The following is a 20,962-nucleotide window of genomic DNA, read 5'->3' on the forward strand; positions in this document are numbered from 1 at the left end:
ACTTGAATTATTCGCCTTCAGTCGACGGAACCCACAAACCTCCTCGCAATTGGGGTGTGCGTTTCCAATGTTTTGTAGGTTTAGAACATCGACAACCTGAGCATTGAGGGGGTGGGGCTTGTGTGGGAGTGAACAGTGAACACCCCACAGGACAGTGATGAGCCCGGTTTCTTAAAAAATCACCTGGGTTACGCATTGGATCAGCAACAGCAACCACCTGGCGAGGGCAGTACAAGGGTTACAGTCTTATAATTACTCTAATACAAGGTGAGAATTTGTAGAAGTACAACAAAAACAATAGGATCTCCTCCCTAGTGTGGAAGAACATGCAAGACGCGTTTTACTTCATTGACAACCTACGCAGGCTGTACGTTATTTCAGTCATGCCTCACGGCCTAGAAACCCCCCCCATTTTCTGGCAACAGGTATCATTTACACTGATGAGCTCCTCACAATATGTTCCAGCCCTGAGTGACGGGTACAGGGCGCACCGATCCGGCACCGGGAACATGCCAGTCAGGCTCTCAGAGTGGAGTGGTGCCAACTTTCAATGTGAATAGCTGGAACTGGCACTGAGCAATTAATCCCCAGCAGTGACAAACTGCAAGGGAAATCTGCAGAGCGCTGCACCTTTTTTCATGCTTACATAACGTCGGGCTCAAATGGGCTCATTTTTTTTTTTTTTTTTTCCAAACCTATGCTGCCAGGAACTAGGTCACGAAAAAACACATTCTGGAGCTTTCTTCCCATTCAGCCGCACTTCATGGAGCCACTTGGCACAGAGACGGGGAAACTGAAAGGGAGAGGGCCCAGCGACACTGCCATCAGGAGCTCTTTCATTATGGGAAAACATTCGCTTTTGTCTCATCCGAGAGATGAATAGGGCTGTGCTGGCACAGAGCGAGGACTTATAACAAACCATGACGCTGAGCGATCATGAGCGGACCAAGTTCTCCCCGAGTTCTGTAAACAGAGTCGGGTGAAGATGGGAAGACTCATGCGTCACATATTAAGAGGGGGATTTGGCCGCTTTTGGAGACTCTGGAGTCATCCGTATACACAGGTAAAACAGAAGGAAATGTGTCTCGGGTTAAACGACAGAATACATCTTAATAATATTTAAACAAGCTTTCTGTAGGGAAGTTAAGGAAGTCTTACCAGTCAGTTTGAAAAAATATAAATATAGTAACACTGTCCTGGACTATGAACCCAGGGATTAAAAGTTGCAGACAAATCCGGCTATTTCCGCAGCAGGCTGAGAACTGGATGCAGGTGCAGAGTCTATTGGAGAAGATCACACCTAGCCCAAGGGGGGCACTAGCGGTGACTTGGCAACTCCCTCTCTAGCCTTGGGCCGCTCATCAGCTTGCCAAGCAAACCCACACAGGCAGACCGGTCCGGCAGGCGGTCTACAGTCCGGTTGAAGCGCTGGTCAACAGAGGGTGAGTTGTCGGGGTCCAGTCCAGGGTCTATATTCCCAGGTACACTGCTGGCATTGCCCTTTCATGGGGGTTTCTCATTAGCGCCGTCAGGTGTGCGATTCCGGTTGGGCTGTCAGATGGCTGCGGATTTCATATACGGGCCCGTGGCTGCGGCATTCACCACTAGGGGGAATCCATTCCCCGCATATGGAGACTGTATTACACCCCGCAATGTGTCAGAGATGCCCCGCACAGTGTCACTGTATACATATAAATAAACCCACAAATCTAAGGGATAAAGTGGCTGTGTTTATATAAGGGTTGGCAGAAATACACCATTTACAGTAAAACATAAAAAAAGTAATTGTCAAGTTTTAATCTATTTCTGAGCCCAGTTCCTCCCCCTCCCCCGCAGGCTGACTGGCTGATATTAGGCGTAGTTTTGATAGGAGTCTCGTCTGTGGCTACCCGAGGGGGTTGTCCTTGGTATCTCGGCCCTGGTGCCGGGAACGCAGACCCTCACCCGGTTCCCAGGCTGCTGCCCCCGTTTCTCACAGCCCACGTCACAGACAAAGGCTCGCTTCTTCAGAGCCGGTGAAGCAATTAACATTCCTCCAGCGCTCGAGGCCCTGCGTCTCCTCACCACTCAACTCCCATCACACAAACACACCGCTGTCGATGCACAAAGACGGGCCCGGACCGACACAGACAAAGCCAGCATGCACTCTTGGGAAACATATGCGTACACTCACACATTAGTGGAGCAACTGAAGGAATGTGCGTTGGGTCCCCTCTCTCCCATGTTTAGCATCGGGTATGTTAATAAGGCATGGGTACCACTCTGGGGCAGCAACAGGGCATCGCATGGAACAAGCTGTTCCATCTCACTGGGCAGAGCCATGGGAATATTGCCCGCATACAGAGACGAGTCAGAAAAAGTAAAAGTATCTTTTGGGATTTATCATCACAATCATTGCTACTGTAGTTAGACAGTTACATTTTAAAAGTGACTAAAATGAAAGGAAGGAACAGGAAAGAAAAAATAAATAAATACAGATACTTATAAACTCCTACCAATGCTACCTACTACATATAAAACAACCATTTTAGCGAGAGGCCTGGTTCTGCTTTTATGCACACCTACTAACGGAAAAATAAAATAAACCCACGCTCCAACTGTATCTCTTTTCAATTATTAGAAATAAAGTAAGGTGTAAGAATTGTTTCTCTTTTAACCTGTTCCCCATCATCTCTCTACCTAGGTTTTTTAACTGCTTTAGCACGGCTACACTTTTCGGGACACCGGTCACCCACTGCTACGGTCGCCTCACTGATGGAGTCACTTCCGAGGGCAGGAATCCCACGCCCCAAACAACAGGAGCTCGCGGCTCTTTGCTCACCGGGCAGTTGCGCAGGTCTCCCATGGTGCTGGCGTTCCGGAGCAGCTCTCCGAACATGTCCGGGGTGGGCTTCTCTCGGCACTCCAGCATGCGGATGGCCTGGTTGCTGCGGCACACAGAGGAGAGGGTTGGACCGGCAGCAGGCACAGATTTACAGTTACAGCCCTGTGCTCCAGGATGAAACGTTCCTTCGAAGACCGTCCTCAAGAGCCCGAGCGTTACTGGTTTGCATACTACCTGAGCTGTGAAGGAGTTCAACTGAGCCAATTAATCACTGTTCTGATCCACCTGAACCCCCTTGCCCAGGTCTAAGGTTTGAAGAGACCTATGGAAACCTTCTAGCTTTTGAAACTTGAGGACTGGTCTAAGAACAACACAGATGTACAGATCACAAAAAGCCACAAAAATGCAGTCTGGGGCAACCTTCTTCACACAGAAGAATTGTCATTCATATACAGCTGCAAATGACCTTGTCCAGCCTGCCTTTTCATTTGCGTAGTCATCCAAACCCAATCCCTGCTTAGAACCATAATATTAACTGCATTCAGATCTCCACAAGGCACATATATTGTGCTGCCATATAATAAGTGTGCTTACTCTAAGACATGAAAGCTAATCCAGGATGAAAGCCATTGTCTTGCCACACAGAAACTGTGTCACTGTGTCTAGCTATAAAGCTATTGTATTTAGCAGCACTTTGCCGCAGTTACAGGAGCGATGCATTCCCGCTGGGCCCGAGAGACGCGGTGTTCCCGCTGTTTACACAGCGATAATAACGCAGGCCGTGCTGAAAACGTCTCCCACTCCAGCCCCAGTCTCCCTCCATCTCACTGCGCTACCCCACCCCCCACTTCAATACATCCGCATCCTCCCCAACCCTGGTGGTGACCTGCTAGTTTCCTCACGTTTTATTGATGTTTTTTTTTTTTTTTTTTTTTTTTTAAGTCCTTGTTCATGTTGACATCAAAGTAGTTTTTTTGTTTTTTTAACCAAAGCATTTTCCTACTTGAGTGATACCTAGAACGAAAGGATGGATTTGGCAATTTCTTAATAGCTGTTAAGACAGACGTGTTTAATAGATTTCTGAAAAGCGTTTAGTTGTCTCGCATGACTATTTTCCACGGACAAATCGCTGGGAGACGCGCTGGGCTCCCAAGGGTTCTTCCTGATCTTCTGTGACGGGTTGCGGAGCCCATCGTTTTTGCCCCAAAAAACCAAATGATCAATTACAGACGCAGAAGGAATGGTCTCATAAAAGAGTAGAAATGGGCAATGATTGCATAATTAAACTATGATGGATAGTCCCATTACTGCTGTATTATTACCCAATATTGCTAGATATCCAAGGTCAGTCATTTAACCGGATGGAAAAAACGTCCCATATCTGTGTGTAATTTGCTGCCCATAATATAATTGAGTGAGTTAATACATGATACCAATTAGCCAATATACTTTAGTATTACTGGAGGTTTAGCTGAATTATGGCACACTAATTATGATTCAAATGTTTCTTGTCTGGTAAAAGTGTGCTTTGTGTGCACAAGAGTCTACAGTAGCCTGATTTCTGAATGTGAACACGGCAATGCTGTGGATTAGATAAGTGATTTGCACTGGAGATGAGGCAATGCTGCAATAGCGAAGCCTCCTCCGAGACTGGCCTCAATAGGGCCTTTGACACGAACATCAAATTAAGCAAATATCTTTTATAAGTAGTCAAGTATGGGAGTTTGCATAGTCGAGTGTCATAGCAGTTTAAAATGACGGCGACTAAATTTATCAATGCTGCAACTCCACACACAGTCAACAGGGTCACGGGAACTAAAGCAACGGTCTCTTGGACGTCACAGAGGTTATGCACGTGTCACCGCCAACTGGCGTGCTTTGATTTCTGCTCTGAACTTTACTAATTGTAATGCAGTGGAACTTGTGGATTTGTTACATAAGCAGTTGTGTAATATAGTAGAGAGTTGTAAATATCATAGTGTACCAAGAATATTGTACACACAAACTTTGAATGTGGACTTGGATAAATCTGTCAGATGAATAATATTAAAAGTTGACAATAACAAATCAATTGATTTTGACAAGGGAGTACAAACTGCTCTTCAGTCAGAATATAACTGCCGTGTTTGAGAGTGCTCCATTATACGCTAGGTGTTCTATCACAGCAGTACGGTCTGCGTGTGAAGACTGCTCCCTTTAACACAGCAAGGCTCTGTACTCAAACTCAGGCGGCCTAATGAAAGAATTGAGCTGACATTGATCCTGTAATTTAGACAGCTTTTCCGGGCCCGTGAAAAGACAAATGACTGTGCTAGCATTGTGACCTGCTGTCACTGCTGGCCACAGTCTCCCCTGGCACTGCCAGCTCGCTCTCCCACTCACCACAGGGACGTCGTAGAGATATAATGGACCATCTGAATGAAAGGCAGGGGGTCTGACGTAGCGCCGCAGCTGTTGCAAACGCACTGCAAATACAAAATTACAAATACAGCATTGTCAGAAACAGAAGGAAGTGGGCGGTCTATGAATCTGGCCAAGGTGTCCTCGGAGCCTCACAAGGGCCTGTCCTTTATTTCAGATTCACTTGGTTTGTTTGAGGTGAAAGACGTTAAGCTTTGACATGCATTTTAAAAGAAAGGCCCACATGAATGAAAAGATAAATACAATGACATGAAAAGGCTTGTTTTCATATTTTAATAGTTCTACTTCACAATACAGATTAATACCAACTGTAGTTTTCAAGGATTCCTCTTAAATATAGCCAGATAATAATAATGAATTAAACCAAGCAGAAAGAAACCAGTCCAAAATAAGCTTGTGTATATTATGCAGAGAGCCTGGTCATATTTAAACAAGCACTCCAAAAGTCATAAGGCACAAACCCAAGCTGCTTACTGCAGACGGATTGGTCTGGGTTCCTTTTTGTGCTTGGGTTTGTGCCACACATAGGATTTCTATGGCCTGATCCGAATCAAGACTTTGCCCTGCCTGCAAAAAGTTGCCTTATTATTTTCTTACACCTATGTCATCTAAATACCAAGATCATATAAATCCAAATGGCATTAGAGAGAAAACTAACATAGCAGTGTCGGCCTACACACTGGATGGCTTTATCATCACAACCCTCACCTGCTCAAAGAGAGTCATTGCGAACTTCTGGTGAGGGATGCAGTGCTTGGCTGTGCAGATGTCCTCCTTGGTCTCGTCTGCGATGTGGAAGTGGATCCTCATCAGGATATTCTCCTGCAGGAAACAGCTCTGGTTATTTATTGAGGAGGTCTGCGGGGACTATTGTACCAAGAGGGGAGGAGCCCTACACTGTTGTGTAGCCTACTGTTCACACTTCAGTTCGCTATATACTTCAGAATAGTCTTTCATTCCTTTAGATTACAAATTTAGGAAGATGTTACTGGAGTCCTGGTGTGGCTTTCCTTTCCTCTCAGAATGGGAAATTATTCTGACCCTATAATACTAGATTTAAATGTAAATAGCACAGTACTATAAATCTCTGGAGGATGAGACCACACTTACTTAATGGACTTCGTAATTACAGTAATAAAGGTGCTTAGCCACACCTTTAAATTGCCTCTAACTGAACAATAATTAGGGGGGGGGAAATGTCTGGCCCAGCAAATTATGGTGTCTAATAAGCATCTGAGAGATCAGTTGGGACACGAAACAGAAGCAACAGTAATACCGGCATGAAAACATGAAACCAGGGAACGAGCTGCGTTGCCTCAGACTGGCAGGCGAGACGAACCTGTCCCCAAACTCCTAGCTCACATCCTGCTCACAATAATAGAAAATAAATTAGGAGCTTACGAAGCACTCAGCCGCATCGTCCATGATGCCCAGTTGGAAACGCTGCTCGTCCTGAAACGTCTTGGCCAGGGCGCTGCGCAGGGCGTCAGAGGGCAGCACCTTCTCGCTGCTGAACTGGAACTGGGCGAAGATACTCTGCAACCACAGAACACAAGCAACACTCATGACAAGTATCGGGGAGGGAGGAGGTTGAAACAGTTTGTTGGAGGCAAAGGTGAGGAGGAAAACGAAAGGCAAGCACCAGACTGATGACGACTCGTTTTACGTAGCGAAATCACAGGGTTCAGGAGATGGACGTGCTCTTCATTAATGCAAGCCTGCTTTAGGTAGTTAGACTAGCCTTGTCACCGTAGCCACAGAATCGGCCCTCCTGGCAGCTCTACTACCTATCGAACCTGGAGAGTGTCAGAGAGAGGGACCCTTCAAACTCTGCAGAGAAGCAGATAGGCGCAACAAAAGCCAGGCTGCTGTCTGCACACACTGAACCAGACAGCGGAGCTAAACTTCAAACCAAGATTATAAACACCTTCCCCCACACTCACACAGACTGTGACAAACAAGCACCCTCAAAGACTCCGCTGAACAAATTCACCCCCCCCCCCCCCCCACCCAACAAACATCTCCATCTACATATTACACTGTTTATAAACACTGTTCGAGTTTACGAACCAACATTAGTGGCTAATGAGGCCCAGGGGAAAAGATGCTGTGCACTTCCAGGGTAAATATTAGTTTAATCATAAAGTGCGGAATATAACACCTCATAAATCTTTAAGATGGTCTGTGCAAAAATCAGTTTTGAATATTTGGCGTTTCAGATTTTAAAATGCCCATGAACTTAAATGATTCACAAAGGCCCAAAAAGAAGGACTCCTCCATTAAAATGGGAGAGAAACCTGTAAATAACAGAACTAGATATCATAGGGGTACAAGTGCGCTTCTTATCCTGGAGGGAGTGCAGTTTGGGGTGAGGAAGAGTGCGGTGCAACAGGTCTCCGTGCGAGGCTGTGGGGTGGGCAGGGTGATGGCACACTGTGATTTGTTTCTCCCTCCCTCCCTCCCTCTCTCTGGCAGGGGATGCTCTTCTGGGAGGACAGGGAACCTCTGAGAGATGCCTGGCTCCCAGCGACAGGCACACAGAGAAGGGGGGGGAGAGGGAGAGGGAGTAAATTTCCACAGCTTCCCTGCTGCCCAATCACTCCCAGCACACAGCAACAGCCCACACTATACGGTCTCTGGGGCTTCACACAAACCTGACCTCAAAGAGCAGGCAGGAATGTTACTGCTCAGAAAAACTGACTGTCTTTTTTTATTTATCCCCAAAGGAAAAACAACTTTGGACTTCAGATGGGCAGCAGTGAAAATGGAAGAGTTTCTTATTTTTACCATGCTGCTTTGATCGAGAGTCGATTTGGCACAGGGTCGATTTCCTCAGGACAATAGGGTGTTGGAGCAAATTAATGTCAATTGAATGAACCCAGGACTACAAGAAAGAAAAGCCAAGACACATTCAATAACACAGTAGAGACACACACACACACACACACAAAGTATACAAGGCCCGGATGTATGCAATTCAGCAGTCTCGTCTGTGACAAGCGGGATGAAATTCATACCAAGGGCAAAGACGAGTTCTTGGAAAACCAGAGGATTGTACTTTGTTGGGGGGGTGGATTCCAATGCACCAAAGCTAATTACCGTCATGTCCCGTGACAAAATGTGACAAAACCACCAAAAGGTCTGACAGGTCTCTGTCTTCAGCACCAGAGAGCTGCTTTACAGCGCAGGTTCAGGGAAGAAACCCTACGATCTGACTATTCAGCGCCCACAGCAACAGGGGAACGTGTGAATCCGGCCTTATTACAGAGATCCACTCCATTCTGGAGAAAGAAAAAGCCTTCATTCACCCTCCCCTCTGAGAGCCTGCCAGATTCTCCTGGGCTGAGCAATGTCAAACGAGCCTCTCCGACGAGTCACGCATGCCCTCGCAGGTGGCCACAGGCTGCGTTATCAGCTGCAGAGCCCATGGATCTGCAGTCCGTATGATTAAGACATTAGCCGAGCGCAAGGATACATATTCAAATATTTCAAGTCAAGACGCATCTCCCCATATGCCCGGCCTACCACGCGGTGTAGTCACTCATGAAGTCAGGGGGATTATATAACAACCAGCTAGAAAAAAAAATCCAATAAAAAGAAGCCCATGCAGTTAAGTGCACTTCAGAAATAAAAGAAAACTTGCCAAAGAAGACATGCTTTCACCAGAGATTGGCTCCCCTCATCTAAAACACCCCCTCCAATTTTAATCCCAGATTTTTTGCCTTTCCTGCTTGGGAAACTTCCCATTGCTCGAGTCTCCCAGTGGATCAGCTCCTTCCATCACACCTACCAGGGTGCCAGCTACTTAATGTTGCACTTACTGGTGAAACAACGCCATGTTCAATTTTACAGATCGAAAAGCTGTAAAGGCCAAATATTCTGAGCATTAGCAATACTGAACATCGCCCCCCCTGCCACTCCAAATCGCAGTTTCAAAATGTTTGATTTTGTAAAAATTTGTCCTGCTGGTCTGTTTAACATATCCATCTGTGCAGTTCTTTCAGGTTAGAGCAATACAGAGCGTTGGCAGCCCAAATTTGCCATCACTGGCACGGACTGCTTTCTGTGCTGCCCGCACTGGTTCAAGTAATTGCTTTTGTTTATCCTCAGTTGCTGCACTCACTGACATATGCATTTTAACACGAGTAGACTGGACACAGAGAGAATACAGCCGAGTTAAAAGGGTAACAGACACAAACATTAATCAGTTACTATACCACACGCATCATGCAGGACCCATCGGAAAACTGGGTAGTTCAATTCCAATTCAACTATTTTTGGATAATCGTTTTAATATGGCAGGGCTCTGTATGATCAGTCCCAGAAAATGTAAATGTGTGGAGAGGTGTGCTCTACAGTGGCCATATTATAACCACTGGGAAAAGGATACACGGGATGGTTCAGAGCACGTGAAATAAACTCGGTAAAGAAAGGCTCATGGCCTCTGAGCCCCGGGATGCGCAATCGCATGCATATAGAAGACATCTGTTGCAATTGTGCATTTGACACACACCCCCACACGAAATAAATTGCGCTTCCATGACTTAACACAGAGCCTCACAAAGTAGCTCGAGTAAAATGGGAATTTAAAGTTTAGCTAGCGAGATGAAATAGAGAGGTTTGTAGGGGCCACCTGGACGAAGGATAGACCGAGATCAGAGTGAACGATGGACTTCTCTCATCGCAATGTATTTATCAATTATGATGACCTAACTCCTGTGTTAAATATTGCAGGGTGAGCTTGCCAAGGATGGTAGGAGCTTGCAAGCAGAATTAATATGCTCTGGGAGCAGTGACAACAATGCATGGTGACAGATTACTAACCCTGTGGGATGGCATGCCTAGCAGCTGTGATTGTGAAGAAGGCAAAAGTAAACCTATACATCAAGGTTAACTTTCATTCTCCCTCTCCTCTCTCAGATGTCTTCCAGTCACATTGTCCATTTGACTCCATTATTTTATTTCAGCTGTCACTGAGCAAACCCATATAGAAGCACAATTTCTAAGTGTGGCCGCACTCTTCCACATTGAAAAATCGGTTTATCCCCCCCCCCCCAGATTGGAATAACTGGGGCCTAACTCTGACCTGTATTTTACAACGTCCAAGACTCTAAATCACTGTCAAAACAGCATATTATGGGCTGTACTGGTCAGTGCCTGGGGTCCTGGAAACCAATTCTGATTAGCTTACAGTTCTGTTATTTAAAACAAACTCATTATTTTCTTTATTCATTTTGGAAATCAACTTTGGATAAATCTATTAGGGATTATTGAGAGACCACAGCTTATCCCCACAGACACAGATGTTGTACACAAACATTCCCCAGCAGAGCAGAGATTGGGATGGGGGGGTCCCAATGCTGTACACAGCCCTCGCAGGCTCTATAAACAGGCAGCCCCCTAATCACAATTCTCATTCCAGACTGGCAGCGCCCTGCTGGGTGAGCAAGTAGGATTTAGAAAGGAGTTCAATTTAAAAAGTTAAATGAACTCTGATTTCTGATAGATCGCACCACTGGCGTTCAGGTTTTTTTAATATAGTCTCCAAAATAAAATAAAAAAGGCAAGTAGGGAAAGTGGGTGTGAACTAAAATCACACAAGAAACAGTCCGAAAAAAGGCAACAGTTAGGCAAGGTTTTGCAGAAGGTTTTGTTTCTCTTTCACACAGCAAAAGCTGCTACAGATTCCTAGCCAGGAGAAAATAAAGAAAGAAATCCACTGAGAAGCAGATTCCCTTTGATATAAGAAATAAATGATATTTTGAGTAAATTGGTTTTAAAAAGAGACAGACAGGGGGAAGTGTGTCAAATGGTGGAAGTGACAATTACAGAAAGAAAGGGGGAAAAAAAAAATTAAGAGTGACACATAATACAAGGGAAATGTGCTGGTACAATAGATGGGTTTAAATGGGCTGCGATGAGAGAAGCACAACAAAAACGTCGAGTGTTATTGGAGCATGGAGTTCAGTCACAGAGCGGCTGTTCACTCGGGCGGCTCTCGGAGTGTCACGGAAACGCTCAGCGATGCAGCAAAATACAGGAAGACTAGAATCATACTTCATATTATTAATTGACTGTTTGTGACCGGAAAAGCATTAGCAGCTATTCATTTCGTCAAAGGATTTCTTGTTTTCATCACCTCCGCTAACCCCCTCTCCAGTAAACCAACCATCAATGCGTTACAGTACCATTTAATATTCAACACTGGGCATTCTCACATTACAGAGCTAAACTCAATTGCAGGCTGCTTGTAAATATGCTGCTTTCTCCATACCAGACAGAGAGCCCAGTTATTAAAAGGAACTACCCAGAAAACAACAGCTGGTCTTACAGCACCTGCACTCAAGAGAACCATCTCTCATCTCCCCATCTCTAACTGAAAGGCCTTTGTGACTGGAGCCGTTTGATTTCATGGTATTCTCTCCCAACACCCGGGTGCACAAGGTTAACTGAATTCTCTCCGCAGACAGATTCATTTGCAAACTATTTCCAACTGGCAAACCTAAAGCTAAATGCAATGCAGAGACTGCCAGGAACGCCTGCATTAATCACTATTTAAGGACCAAGCAGAAGGCCTTCGTAAATAAACTTGGGACGCAACAAACGAAGGTGCCCCATTTTCGCTTGGCAAAGGGGTTTGCTGGGAAATTTTGAACAATGGAAGGGTACCATACCTTGAGAGCACAGAAGATGCAGGAGTCCTCCATACATTTGTGGGTGGTCAGCTGTCTGAAGCTCCTGCGAAAAATATCTAGATGCCAGAGAACCTATGGAAACAAGAGAAAATAAAGATTTTAATGCCCAGCACTCAATACAACATTCATACATATTGCTTAGTTCACACTGTATGGTATTGACTCACACTCAAGCGTGAGGAAAGGGGATGGATGAGAGATCCCATGTAGGTAAGATCAGACATCAAATCTCGATGTCCCTTTAGTTTACTTTGATCCTTTTGAAGAGTAGAAATGACAAAACTGAAGCACCACTCTCGGATGCTGCCTCTTCTTCGTTTAAGCCTGATCTGACGCCTGTTCCTGCACATTACAGCATATTGGGTTCACCGCACGATCCCCTTTTTGATCCCCTTTTGCTAAATGAAATGGGCGTCGAGTCTGAAATCACCACAGCTCTGCCATTCCTCTCGCCCGACCCAGAGAGAGAGATGCATCCTTGAGAGCCTGACAACGTCGCGAAAATCAAACAACTATCCGACCCCTGCATCATTTGAATGGATTTGTGTTGTCGCATCCCATCACAGCAGCAGGCAAAAAAAGACAAATTGAAAACTGCTCAAACAGTCATGCGGTTGGATACTTAATGGGTATCAATTGAGCAACTGCAGTGAATCACTTTAGTTAGAAAAATAAATGTTGTAACAGTCATTTAATTTGCAATAATAAACATCAAAGCAGAGCAAGCCTAATTACAGGTTGTGTTGTGGTGTCGCGGGAGGCCTTTTGAATTCAAAATCACAGGTTTGACTCAGACAGATTGTTGGCGTTTCTTTGTTGCTCTTCAATAAACCCCGAAAGGCAGCACAACTCAAGGCACTCTCTCATCAAAACCCGACAGCACACGCCTGTTATTAAGTACCTGCTTAATTCAGACAACACTATGCATTGGCCTCGCAGTCCTAGATTTCCACAAAAACAAACACACAAAACAATCCAGCAGTGAAGTCTTCAATCCCCTGTTGGCTCCTGTTGTCGAATACCACCACAGTGCTTCAATCCCCATCAATAAAATAAGTACAAACAGCAAAAAAAATTTTTGAGATGCCCACTTAATGTAATCATCTCTGTAGAATGGATCTCATCGCAGTTCAGCAAGGAGCACGGGATAACTGTCCGGTTAAGTGGAAGTGAACAGAAGTCTAGAGAACCACATATAAATAATTTTAAGATATAAACCCCCCCAAAAAAACACCCCTCTGCAGATGCGGTGCTCAGTCTGCTAAGACATCTGTGTAAGCATCAGCAGGAGTGCTGGGAAAGGAGGGGAGAGGGGGAGAGAGAGAGAGAGAGGGCGTACGTGTAGATCAACAGGCGGGAACACATCGCTCTGAGGACTTAACGCTTCTCCTTCGCACGGAGATCAGAAGTGGCAGCAGAACAAACTCGGCCAGCATGTTTACCCTCAGCCGGCTCGGCGGTGAGCCTTCGCACACAATGCTCCATATGGGCCTGTCTACGCAGCACCTAGGGCCAGGCTTACTGAGCATTGGCTTGGATCGCATCGCAGAGTGGAAGCATAAAACATAAAAAAATAAAAATGGGCCAAACATCGGTTGGCTCTAGTCTCTAAAGCATTTCTGCACGGCACCAAAGATGAGATTTCGGACGGTTTGTTATTTTTTGCAATTCTCTTTTCTTGGCTCCTGAATCCTACCTCTTCCCCATCACACAGCCAAGCTATAATACATCACAGTCACGAAATCAGTACCAACACACATGCACTCAGGATGTTCATAGGAATTAAACAGGCTGTGCTGTTAAGAAGGGTTTCTTTTTCAACTTGTAGGGATCAAGTTTATGTACTTTGTGGGGCTAGCCTGCCCGAGCTCAAAGGAATCAAGAGAGGTTGTTCTTTTCAATGCAAGAAAACATTCTACAAAAATATGCCTTTAATCCAGGACAACAGAGTTTTAAACTGAAGTTCGAGAGGAGGAAAAGCCCCCATCACCTGACTTCCACCTTCCCAAGCATAAGTATCCACCAACACAAGCACTTTTCCAGCATTCATTGCATCACATCCCTCCTCAACCCCACCTTTACAGCATCTCATTGGCTCATTCCACATAGTGGGCAGGGTTTCGATTGGCCAGGTTCCCTTAGTCAAGTGACTCTAGGGCAAAATTCATTCTATTTACCTTCTACTATGCAAGTCTATTGGGGTAAATGTCCTTTAGAGCTTAAGCTTCTCAAGGAATTGTCAATCTCCAATTTTTATATTAATCTAAAGTGCATCAATAAACTTCATTTGTTTATTTTATTCTGGCACTAAAGCAAGTTATTGCGTCCAAAGCAACTCTACTAAGACTCTCTCTCGCTCTCTCCGATCAGTTCATCTGGATGATAATTTGCAGGACAGGCTTTCTTGGTTGAACCGTAACAGCCATAAGGAAGCTGTCAACAACATGTACAGGTTTAAATGTCCCACTGCACGCTCGCAAAAACATTACAATCTTCGTAACACAATGCAAATGCTGGACCATCTGCACTGGAAACACCAACAGGTGCAAACTCAAAGAGCCTTTGCAAAATTAAGCAACAATAATGACATCTTATATAATGAGGGTATTTTTCTATTAGTCATTTTCTGGCAAATTTCTCAATCTCAAAACTAGAAAGGAGGGGAGAGGCTATGGAAGCTAAGCTGGGGATATTACTAATTCCATCAGATTTTGATTGCCTGCAATATCAACTTCTAAAAGGTCAAGTCAAATGTATCAAGGTCCTCCATTTAAAAATGAATCAGGCAAGACTGATCTGCAGTCATTAAGTACCTTCACAGAGCTGAAAATCTATTTCAGTTCCGAGACCATGATGGCCATATCAGTCATGCATATAAAAACAAACCTACAAAAAAAAAAACTTCCTCTAAAACTAGTTCGACTTGGTCAGTAAGCATATTTACTCTCACCGAGTGAAAAGAAAGGTTACCCTCTAGTAATAGGCATAAGGTTTTTTTTTTTTTTTTTTTTAACCAGAATAGTTACCAGAGAAAGAAAAACGTCTCCTGAACCCAGACGTTTCGTGTCTGCGCCCTGGACAGATTTGTCATTAGTACTAACCAGAAATTCTCTCATCTTCGCAGACTATTTCAGTTCTCTAATGTAGCACTGAACAAAAAGTTTGCGCCGTCCCCTATTCACCCATGAAATCAACTTCATTATTTTATGGATTTTCACAGTGTTCAATCATGACCTTAAATCACAGGCATTTTAGTGGAAAGATCTGTGCAGCATTATGGACACACAAACACAATTGCCGATCTAAAGGAATAATACATTCTCAGCCTGTTGCTGAGTAGAGAAAGCACCAGAGACAAACTGAGGGAGAGAGACCGGTAGGGCTGTGAAATCTCCACTTACAGATAGGAGAGGAAAAAAACAAAAACAAAAAAAACACAGTTCTCCCTCTTGATATTGCAGGGCTTCAGTCCAGTTGCCTCGAGATGCCTATGAATGCGACTCGAGAGCAGCAGATTTACACCTGCCACTCTGAAACGGTGATGATGTCTTCATCGAAGCTGGAGCGTAAAAGCCCTGCTGGGCCCATAATAAAGCCCACATTCAGGAGAAGGCAGAAGATCGAGGATGACAGATTGTTGGACTGGCGAGACGCCTTTTTTTTTCCCTTTTTAATTTGTGATTAATCTGTTGCTGCCAAGTAACCAACAGATTGAAAAAAAAACATCACCGTGTTGATGCTGCAGGGATGGCGCAGAGGACAGAGGACAGAGGACAGACTTGCAGGGATAAGTGTTTTTTGCGGTGGCTGTTTGTTTTAGACTGGCCACTTTCCAATTACTGTTCAGATCCAGTCAGTAAGGGACTTCTGTTGTAAGAAACAAACAAGCAAAAAAAATCTGTACCAAATGGTTCCCCTTGCTAATGGATCTTGGCCATACGGTTATAACTGGTTCCATCTGCTGTACATATAGAGAGTACTGCTACCCAGTTCTGGTACAGCTAAGTTGTCAATGCAGGGCCAGGGCATTGCTGCAAGCTGGCAGGGACTGCATTGCGAGATCAGAAAAGGCTTTGAACTACATGTTATGGCTTCAGAGAACTGATCCGATCTGACAAGTGCTTAGTGAGTGTAAACTGTGACATCTCCTTGCCTTAATAGAGCCTGACATTTACTTCCCTGTACTTCATGGGTGTTTATTTGCAATTAGGTATACAATTAAAAAGTATTTCTTTTTTCTGTACTTAAACTGAATTCAAGCCCCCTACCACTGGTGTATATACAAGAACAATATTTACAATATTTGATTCCACCCAATTAAGACCCATTGCATGCAGTCCAAAGGTAAAGTGAAGTAGTAATTAGTTTGGGTGCACAAATATTAAATATTTTTGTGGAAGGGTATACTGAAGAACAGCTGCACAGTTTGTGTTGGAGAGGAATGTTTGGGTCGGCAAGACGAAGGATATTTATATTGTGGCACGCATCTGTACATGGAGAACAAAAATAAAAATAAAAAGCTCTTTTCCCTTTTGTTCTTTACTTTGTTTTTTAAATGCATCCTCAGACAAACGGTCCCTTGTTGCAGTAGCGCGCAATGATGCACTCTCCCACAGCATTGCAGTGCATCAGTTCAGTCCATGACTCACTGCTCTCATTACAATGAAGGAGACTCAGACATGGGGTCACAAGCATTTGCAATGTTCCTCAAATCCATCCAAGATTGTGTTCATGCCTATTCATCTAGGCAAGACCTGAACCACAGCTCTTCCAATTCAATCTCATCACCCTCACCTGTTCCTGATCCCCCAGTCTGCAGAAAACAAAAACTTCAAAAAGAAAAAAAGAAACTTGCTTACCACAGATTTCATTTAATGTAACCTATCATTCTGGAAACTTGGCGAAAATGTGAAATTGCAAACTTTAGATTTTGCAGTAAAAATAGATTTATTTTTCTTCCCCCAGTACGCTATGAAGTCTTTCAAGATGTCAGATCATCTCTATGTGGAGTTGCTGGGTGATTGAAATGGAAATGCATTAGTGGCTGCCCAGCTGTGTGCTATTCCCAGGCGTGCGGGCGCGAGAGGGAGACTGGGCCGCGACTGGGCAAAACGACAGCCGTTGCAGATCCGTTACAGCGATTGGGGAAGTGCTGGAGTCAGGGCAGCCTCCACCTCACAACACAAGCCCTAGTAATTGCAGAGTTGTTGCCCCCACCAACCCCACAGGAAGTGATGTTCTGGTGCCACAGACAGGTGCCTAGCAGGAGACCTGAAGCTGCACATTACTGCAATTGCTGTCCAAACGCTCCCAAAGCCGCTGATCTGACTTGAAATCCAGGCCCCATGGATTCGGCGCGACATCGAGAAGTTCCATCAATCGTCAGATGTGCAAGTTACTAAAACAAAAACACATTTGGTCTGTAACATGTTGATCTCGGATCAGTGCATTAACCCCGCTGTTTTAATAAGCAATATATGAACATGTTATTGGGATTAAAATGGTGGGTCACAGGATAGTAAGAAAATAGTTCAGCAAGACTAATATTAGGGTCTGGCTAGTTTAAATCCCGTTATCGAAGGCGGCGCTGGCAGGAAGGGAAGCAGAATTCCCCAAATGGTCTCCTTTACCTTCTAGGCTTCCTAATCTTTTAAGACTTCAATGAGAAGGACCCAACTGACGGTCCTGAGAATGGGACATCCAGTTTTCCCTAAATGATGTGTTCAATCCATGGCCATTTACATCACAAGAACCCCTGAACTGGAAAGAGTTCAGACTCTCGCATGTGAACGTGAACTTCGTATGGAACCCAAGCGTGACATCGTGCCAGGGGGGGCTTGTGAACTGTGATAAGGAAGCTTCAAATTTCACAGTAGCTGGCGTACTTGAAATGCTGGTGCCACTGCATGCCACACAAACAAATCGGCAGGGGCAGGGTGAGAAAAAGAAGTGAGGCAACCAAAGCAAATAAAGTACCACTAGACGATAGGTTGATGCAATATAAAACATGTTTAGGCTGTAGTGATGGCTGTGCATCATTCACTGAGCTTCCCTTCCCATTTTTTAATTTACCAAAATTCCATGCTAGACCCGTTTCACAGCCACACCAAATCTTTAGAGAGTGATTAATAAATGAGTCTTTCCAAGGGTTAATATGTTACGTTAAAGTCATTTTTAAAACAATTGTCATTTATATTAAGGGCAGTTCCCGGTGAAAGAGAACGAGGCCAATTTTCCACCACAATGGAGACATTTCTAAGTCATTTGCTCATTGACAGTGACTTCCAAGTGAGATATTTGGAATTAATGATGGCTAATAATATACTACTCCCGAAGATGAGGCAAAATACCGGGTCACCAAATCTCCGTCAAAAAAATAGTTTTGAATCGGGGATCAGTTTACAACATCGGCTTAATTAGCAGGTCTTTACTGAACCTAAACCCATATAATAGCCGGTAATGAATACTCCCCATCGACCTGTGGCTGATAAACGCCATTAATAAGCAGCCGCATTACCGGCGAATGAATGAATTATAGCACAGGAATTTCCAAAAAAGCATTTGATCACCGCTGAATAACCCAGGTAACGCTAAGTAAAATCTTTAGAATACGACTTGCAGTCTTTTTATAACCATCTCAGTCATCTTGACAGCGAGGTAAACGGTGCTTAAAATTATTGGCACTCTGAAGTCGAGGGCTCTTACACAGGAAATATACAAAGATACTCTCAGCTCTTTCGATGACCGCACTATAGCTGTAAATCTGCCTGAATGGTATTACAGCATAGTATTAAGTGGAAGCTGTGTAACCACTCACTACTTTAGCATTCCTAGGGAATCTGTACTTGTCCTGTCAAACCTGTATGCAGGAGAATACAGTGGCACGGCTTATGCTGAACCTTGGCACGGACACTGTTTTGACTGCTGGTACCTAGAGTCGCTTAATACCTTGCCAAGAACAAAACTTTGTAAAGGAAATGGAAATACTATACCTCTTGCAGTTTTAATTAGTACCTGAAGAGGATACAACTGTTCCATTTAAGGGCTTTATTTAATTGCCGAAACGGAAAAACATGTTCTAATGGAGCAAAACAGGCGTTTTCATTCTTTAAATCAATGTAAACATTTATAAAAAATGTTCTCCCATGACCATTCTGGACTAGAACCAATCCAGCTCACTGAAGCAATATTAAGATGGGCAAAGGAGACATTGTGATTAATTACCAAAGGTATTTAATACACATATGATTTCATATCATGAAGAGAATGGGAATGATAAAGCTGTTCAGACTGGCATTATTGATTGGCATTTAAAACCCATGACTGTGAACGAAGTGCAAGTGTCAAGCCTTTGAGCAAGACATTCTTGAAAAGTAGTGTGAAAATGTCCTTAATTTATAGCACAGGGCTGGTTTATTGAGTTCAGGTATTTTTCTTTCTTTAGGTTTACAACTTGAAAAGGAAACCAAAGTGATATTGTTATAATTTCTCTTTTCACTGTTTAGTTGTGTTGGCGAGCCTCCCAGCACCAGCTTGTGTAACCTAAAATTATCACACACGTTCTTGGGTAATTGACACAGTAAATGCTAATGTTAAAGGTACTATCAAGCAGCACTGTCATCTTATTACCCCAAGCCTAATTATCAGGTATCCCAAAAGGAAATCACAGATTACTGGTTATCAGATCAATAATTAGAATCTCTGACTAGAAAAAAAAAAAAAAAAAAAACCTGTTTGGGTTTTAACAGAACCAACAAATTACATAGGCTTAATTTTAAATATTTGCAGCAGTTTCAAAAGCTACTAAATTTAAACTAAAATAAAGCTTTTGTGTGGTGCCCAGAATTGCCGTCAGATTAATCTAAAGTTTTAACAGATCAGTAGCGTCAAAATGTCTGACTGTAGCCAGAATGTTTTCAGTGTGGCTATACAAGAATTTAGTCTGCAACCCATAATCCGAGTCAAGGTTTGGTCCGTTTGTTTTGCACTCCACTTGTTTTGTTTTGCCCTTGATCTAGCACTTGGAAGTACAGTATATGATGAATGTGTCAAGTCAAAACACAAAAACAAAAAACTTTCCACCCAGGTAGCTAAGACTTCACAGAAAGTGGCAAAGCATTATTTAAATTGGCAAGTGGTGTTGTTGGCGTCATTAATTATACCAATTACGCAGTTAAAGGATTACCCCAGCTTCAACACCCTGAATTTACGCAGCCGAGGTATTTTAAATATAGTGATTATACAAGCAGGCAAGCAAAGGGAGTGGCCTGGGCTTGCACAGGGGTTTAAAACTGCTGCAGTCATCACAAGCCCCGAATTGGATCATTCCAGACAGCGGCTGGATGGAATGAGACAAGGAGGAAATAAATAAAAATCCACTCAAGCCAATTAGGGGAGAACATTTTCTTTTCATGTTTCTTTTCACAGTTCAGGTCATTAAGACCCAAAAAGCAGTTGACATAATCCAAACGACAAGATTAAGACGTTAATATTTCGAGATGGATCAACATGAATTTCAGATTTCAACGAAGCAGAGTTTAAAAGAAAAATCAATCAGAAAACAAAAGATACTGAAAAGGTATTGGAAGAGTGGATGTCTGCCTTAAAAAGGTACTTTGGATAATAATGAACAGAAATCAGAAGTGGATCCGTCTCGAACAATCACAACAATAAGTCTAGTTCATAATTCGTCCCCCACAATTTCTTTTTTTTTTATTTCCAATAATCTATGACTACCGGCTCAACACAAAACTTCAGTTGTAACACTAAGGTTTAAGAATCCTTTTTCCTTGCCTTCCAGTTTCCCTCTGTAATATACAGGCGACATGCCACATCTCATTTAACGCAGGATTGGCTAAGGAGACATTAAGGAGTGGGATCATCTCACACGGGGAGGGCTCCGGGCAGCTTGTAATGAGAAATGGCATCAGTGAGAGGAACTGACACCGTCTATGAAGATTTACCTGCAAACTGTCATGGTGACAACCCGAGTTCTGACTTATGGAGCTCAGGTGGCTGCCTG

The 20,962-nt window shown here is 43.8% G+C and overlaps 1 protein-coding gene across 9 annotated transcripts in view; it reads right to left on the bottom strand.

Annotated features, from left to right (window-relative positions):
* usp54a (ubiquitin specific peptidase 54a) overlaps window positions 1–20,962 on the bottom strand; it is an 86,062-nt gene that overhangs the window by 22,564 nt on the left and 42,536 nt on the right. For all 9 annotated transcript variants that reach the window (XM_066693917.1, XM_066693918.1, XM_066693923.1 and 6 more), the window contains 5 exons: window positions 11,920–12,012; window positions 6,647–6,781; window positions 5,954–6,067; window positions 5,207–5,289; window positions 2,822–2,927 (listed from right to left, as the gene is read on the bottom strand). In XM_066693917.1, coding sequence (XP_066550014.1) covers window positions 2,822–2,927; window positions 5,207–5,289; window positions 5,954–6,067; window positions 6,647–6,781; window positions 11,920–12,012 — 531 coding nt within the window. The remainder of the gene's footprint in view (window positions 1–2,821; window positions 2,928–5,206; window positions 5,290–5,953; window positions 6,068–6,646; window positions 6,782–11,919; window positions 12,013–20,962) is intronic.

This window comes from Amia ocellicauda, chromosome 20 (assembly GCF_036373705.1).
Source record: "Amia ocellicauda isolate fAmiCal2 chromosome 20, fAmiCal2.hap1, whole genome shotgun sequence".
Classification (NCBI taxonomy): Eukaryota; Metazoa; Chordata; class Actinopteri; order Amiiformes; family Amiidae; genus Amia; species Amia ocellicauda.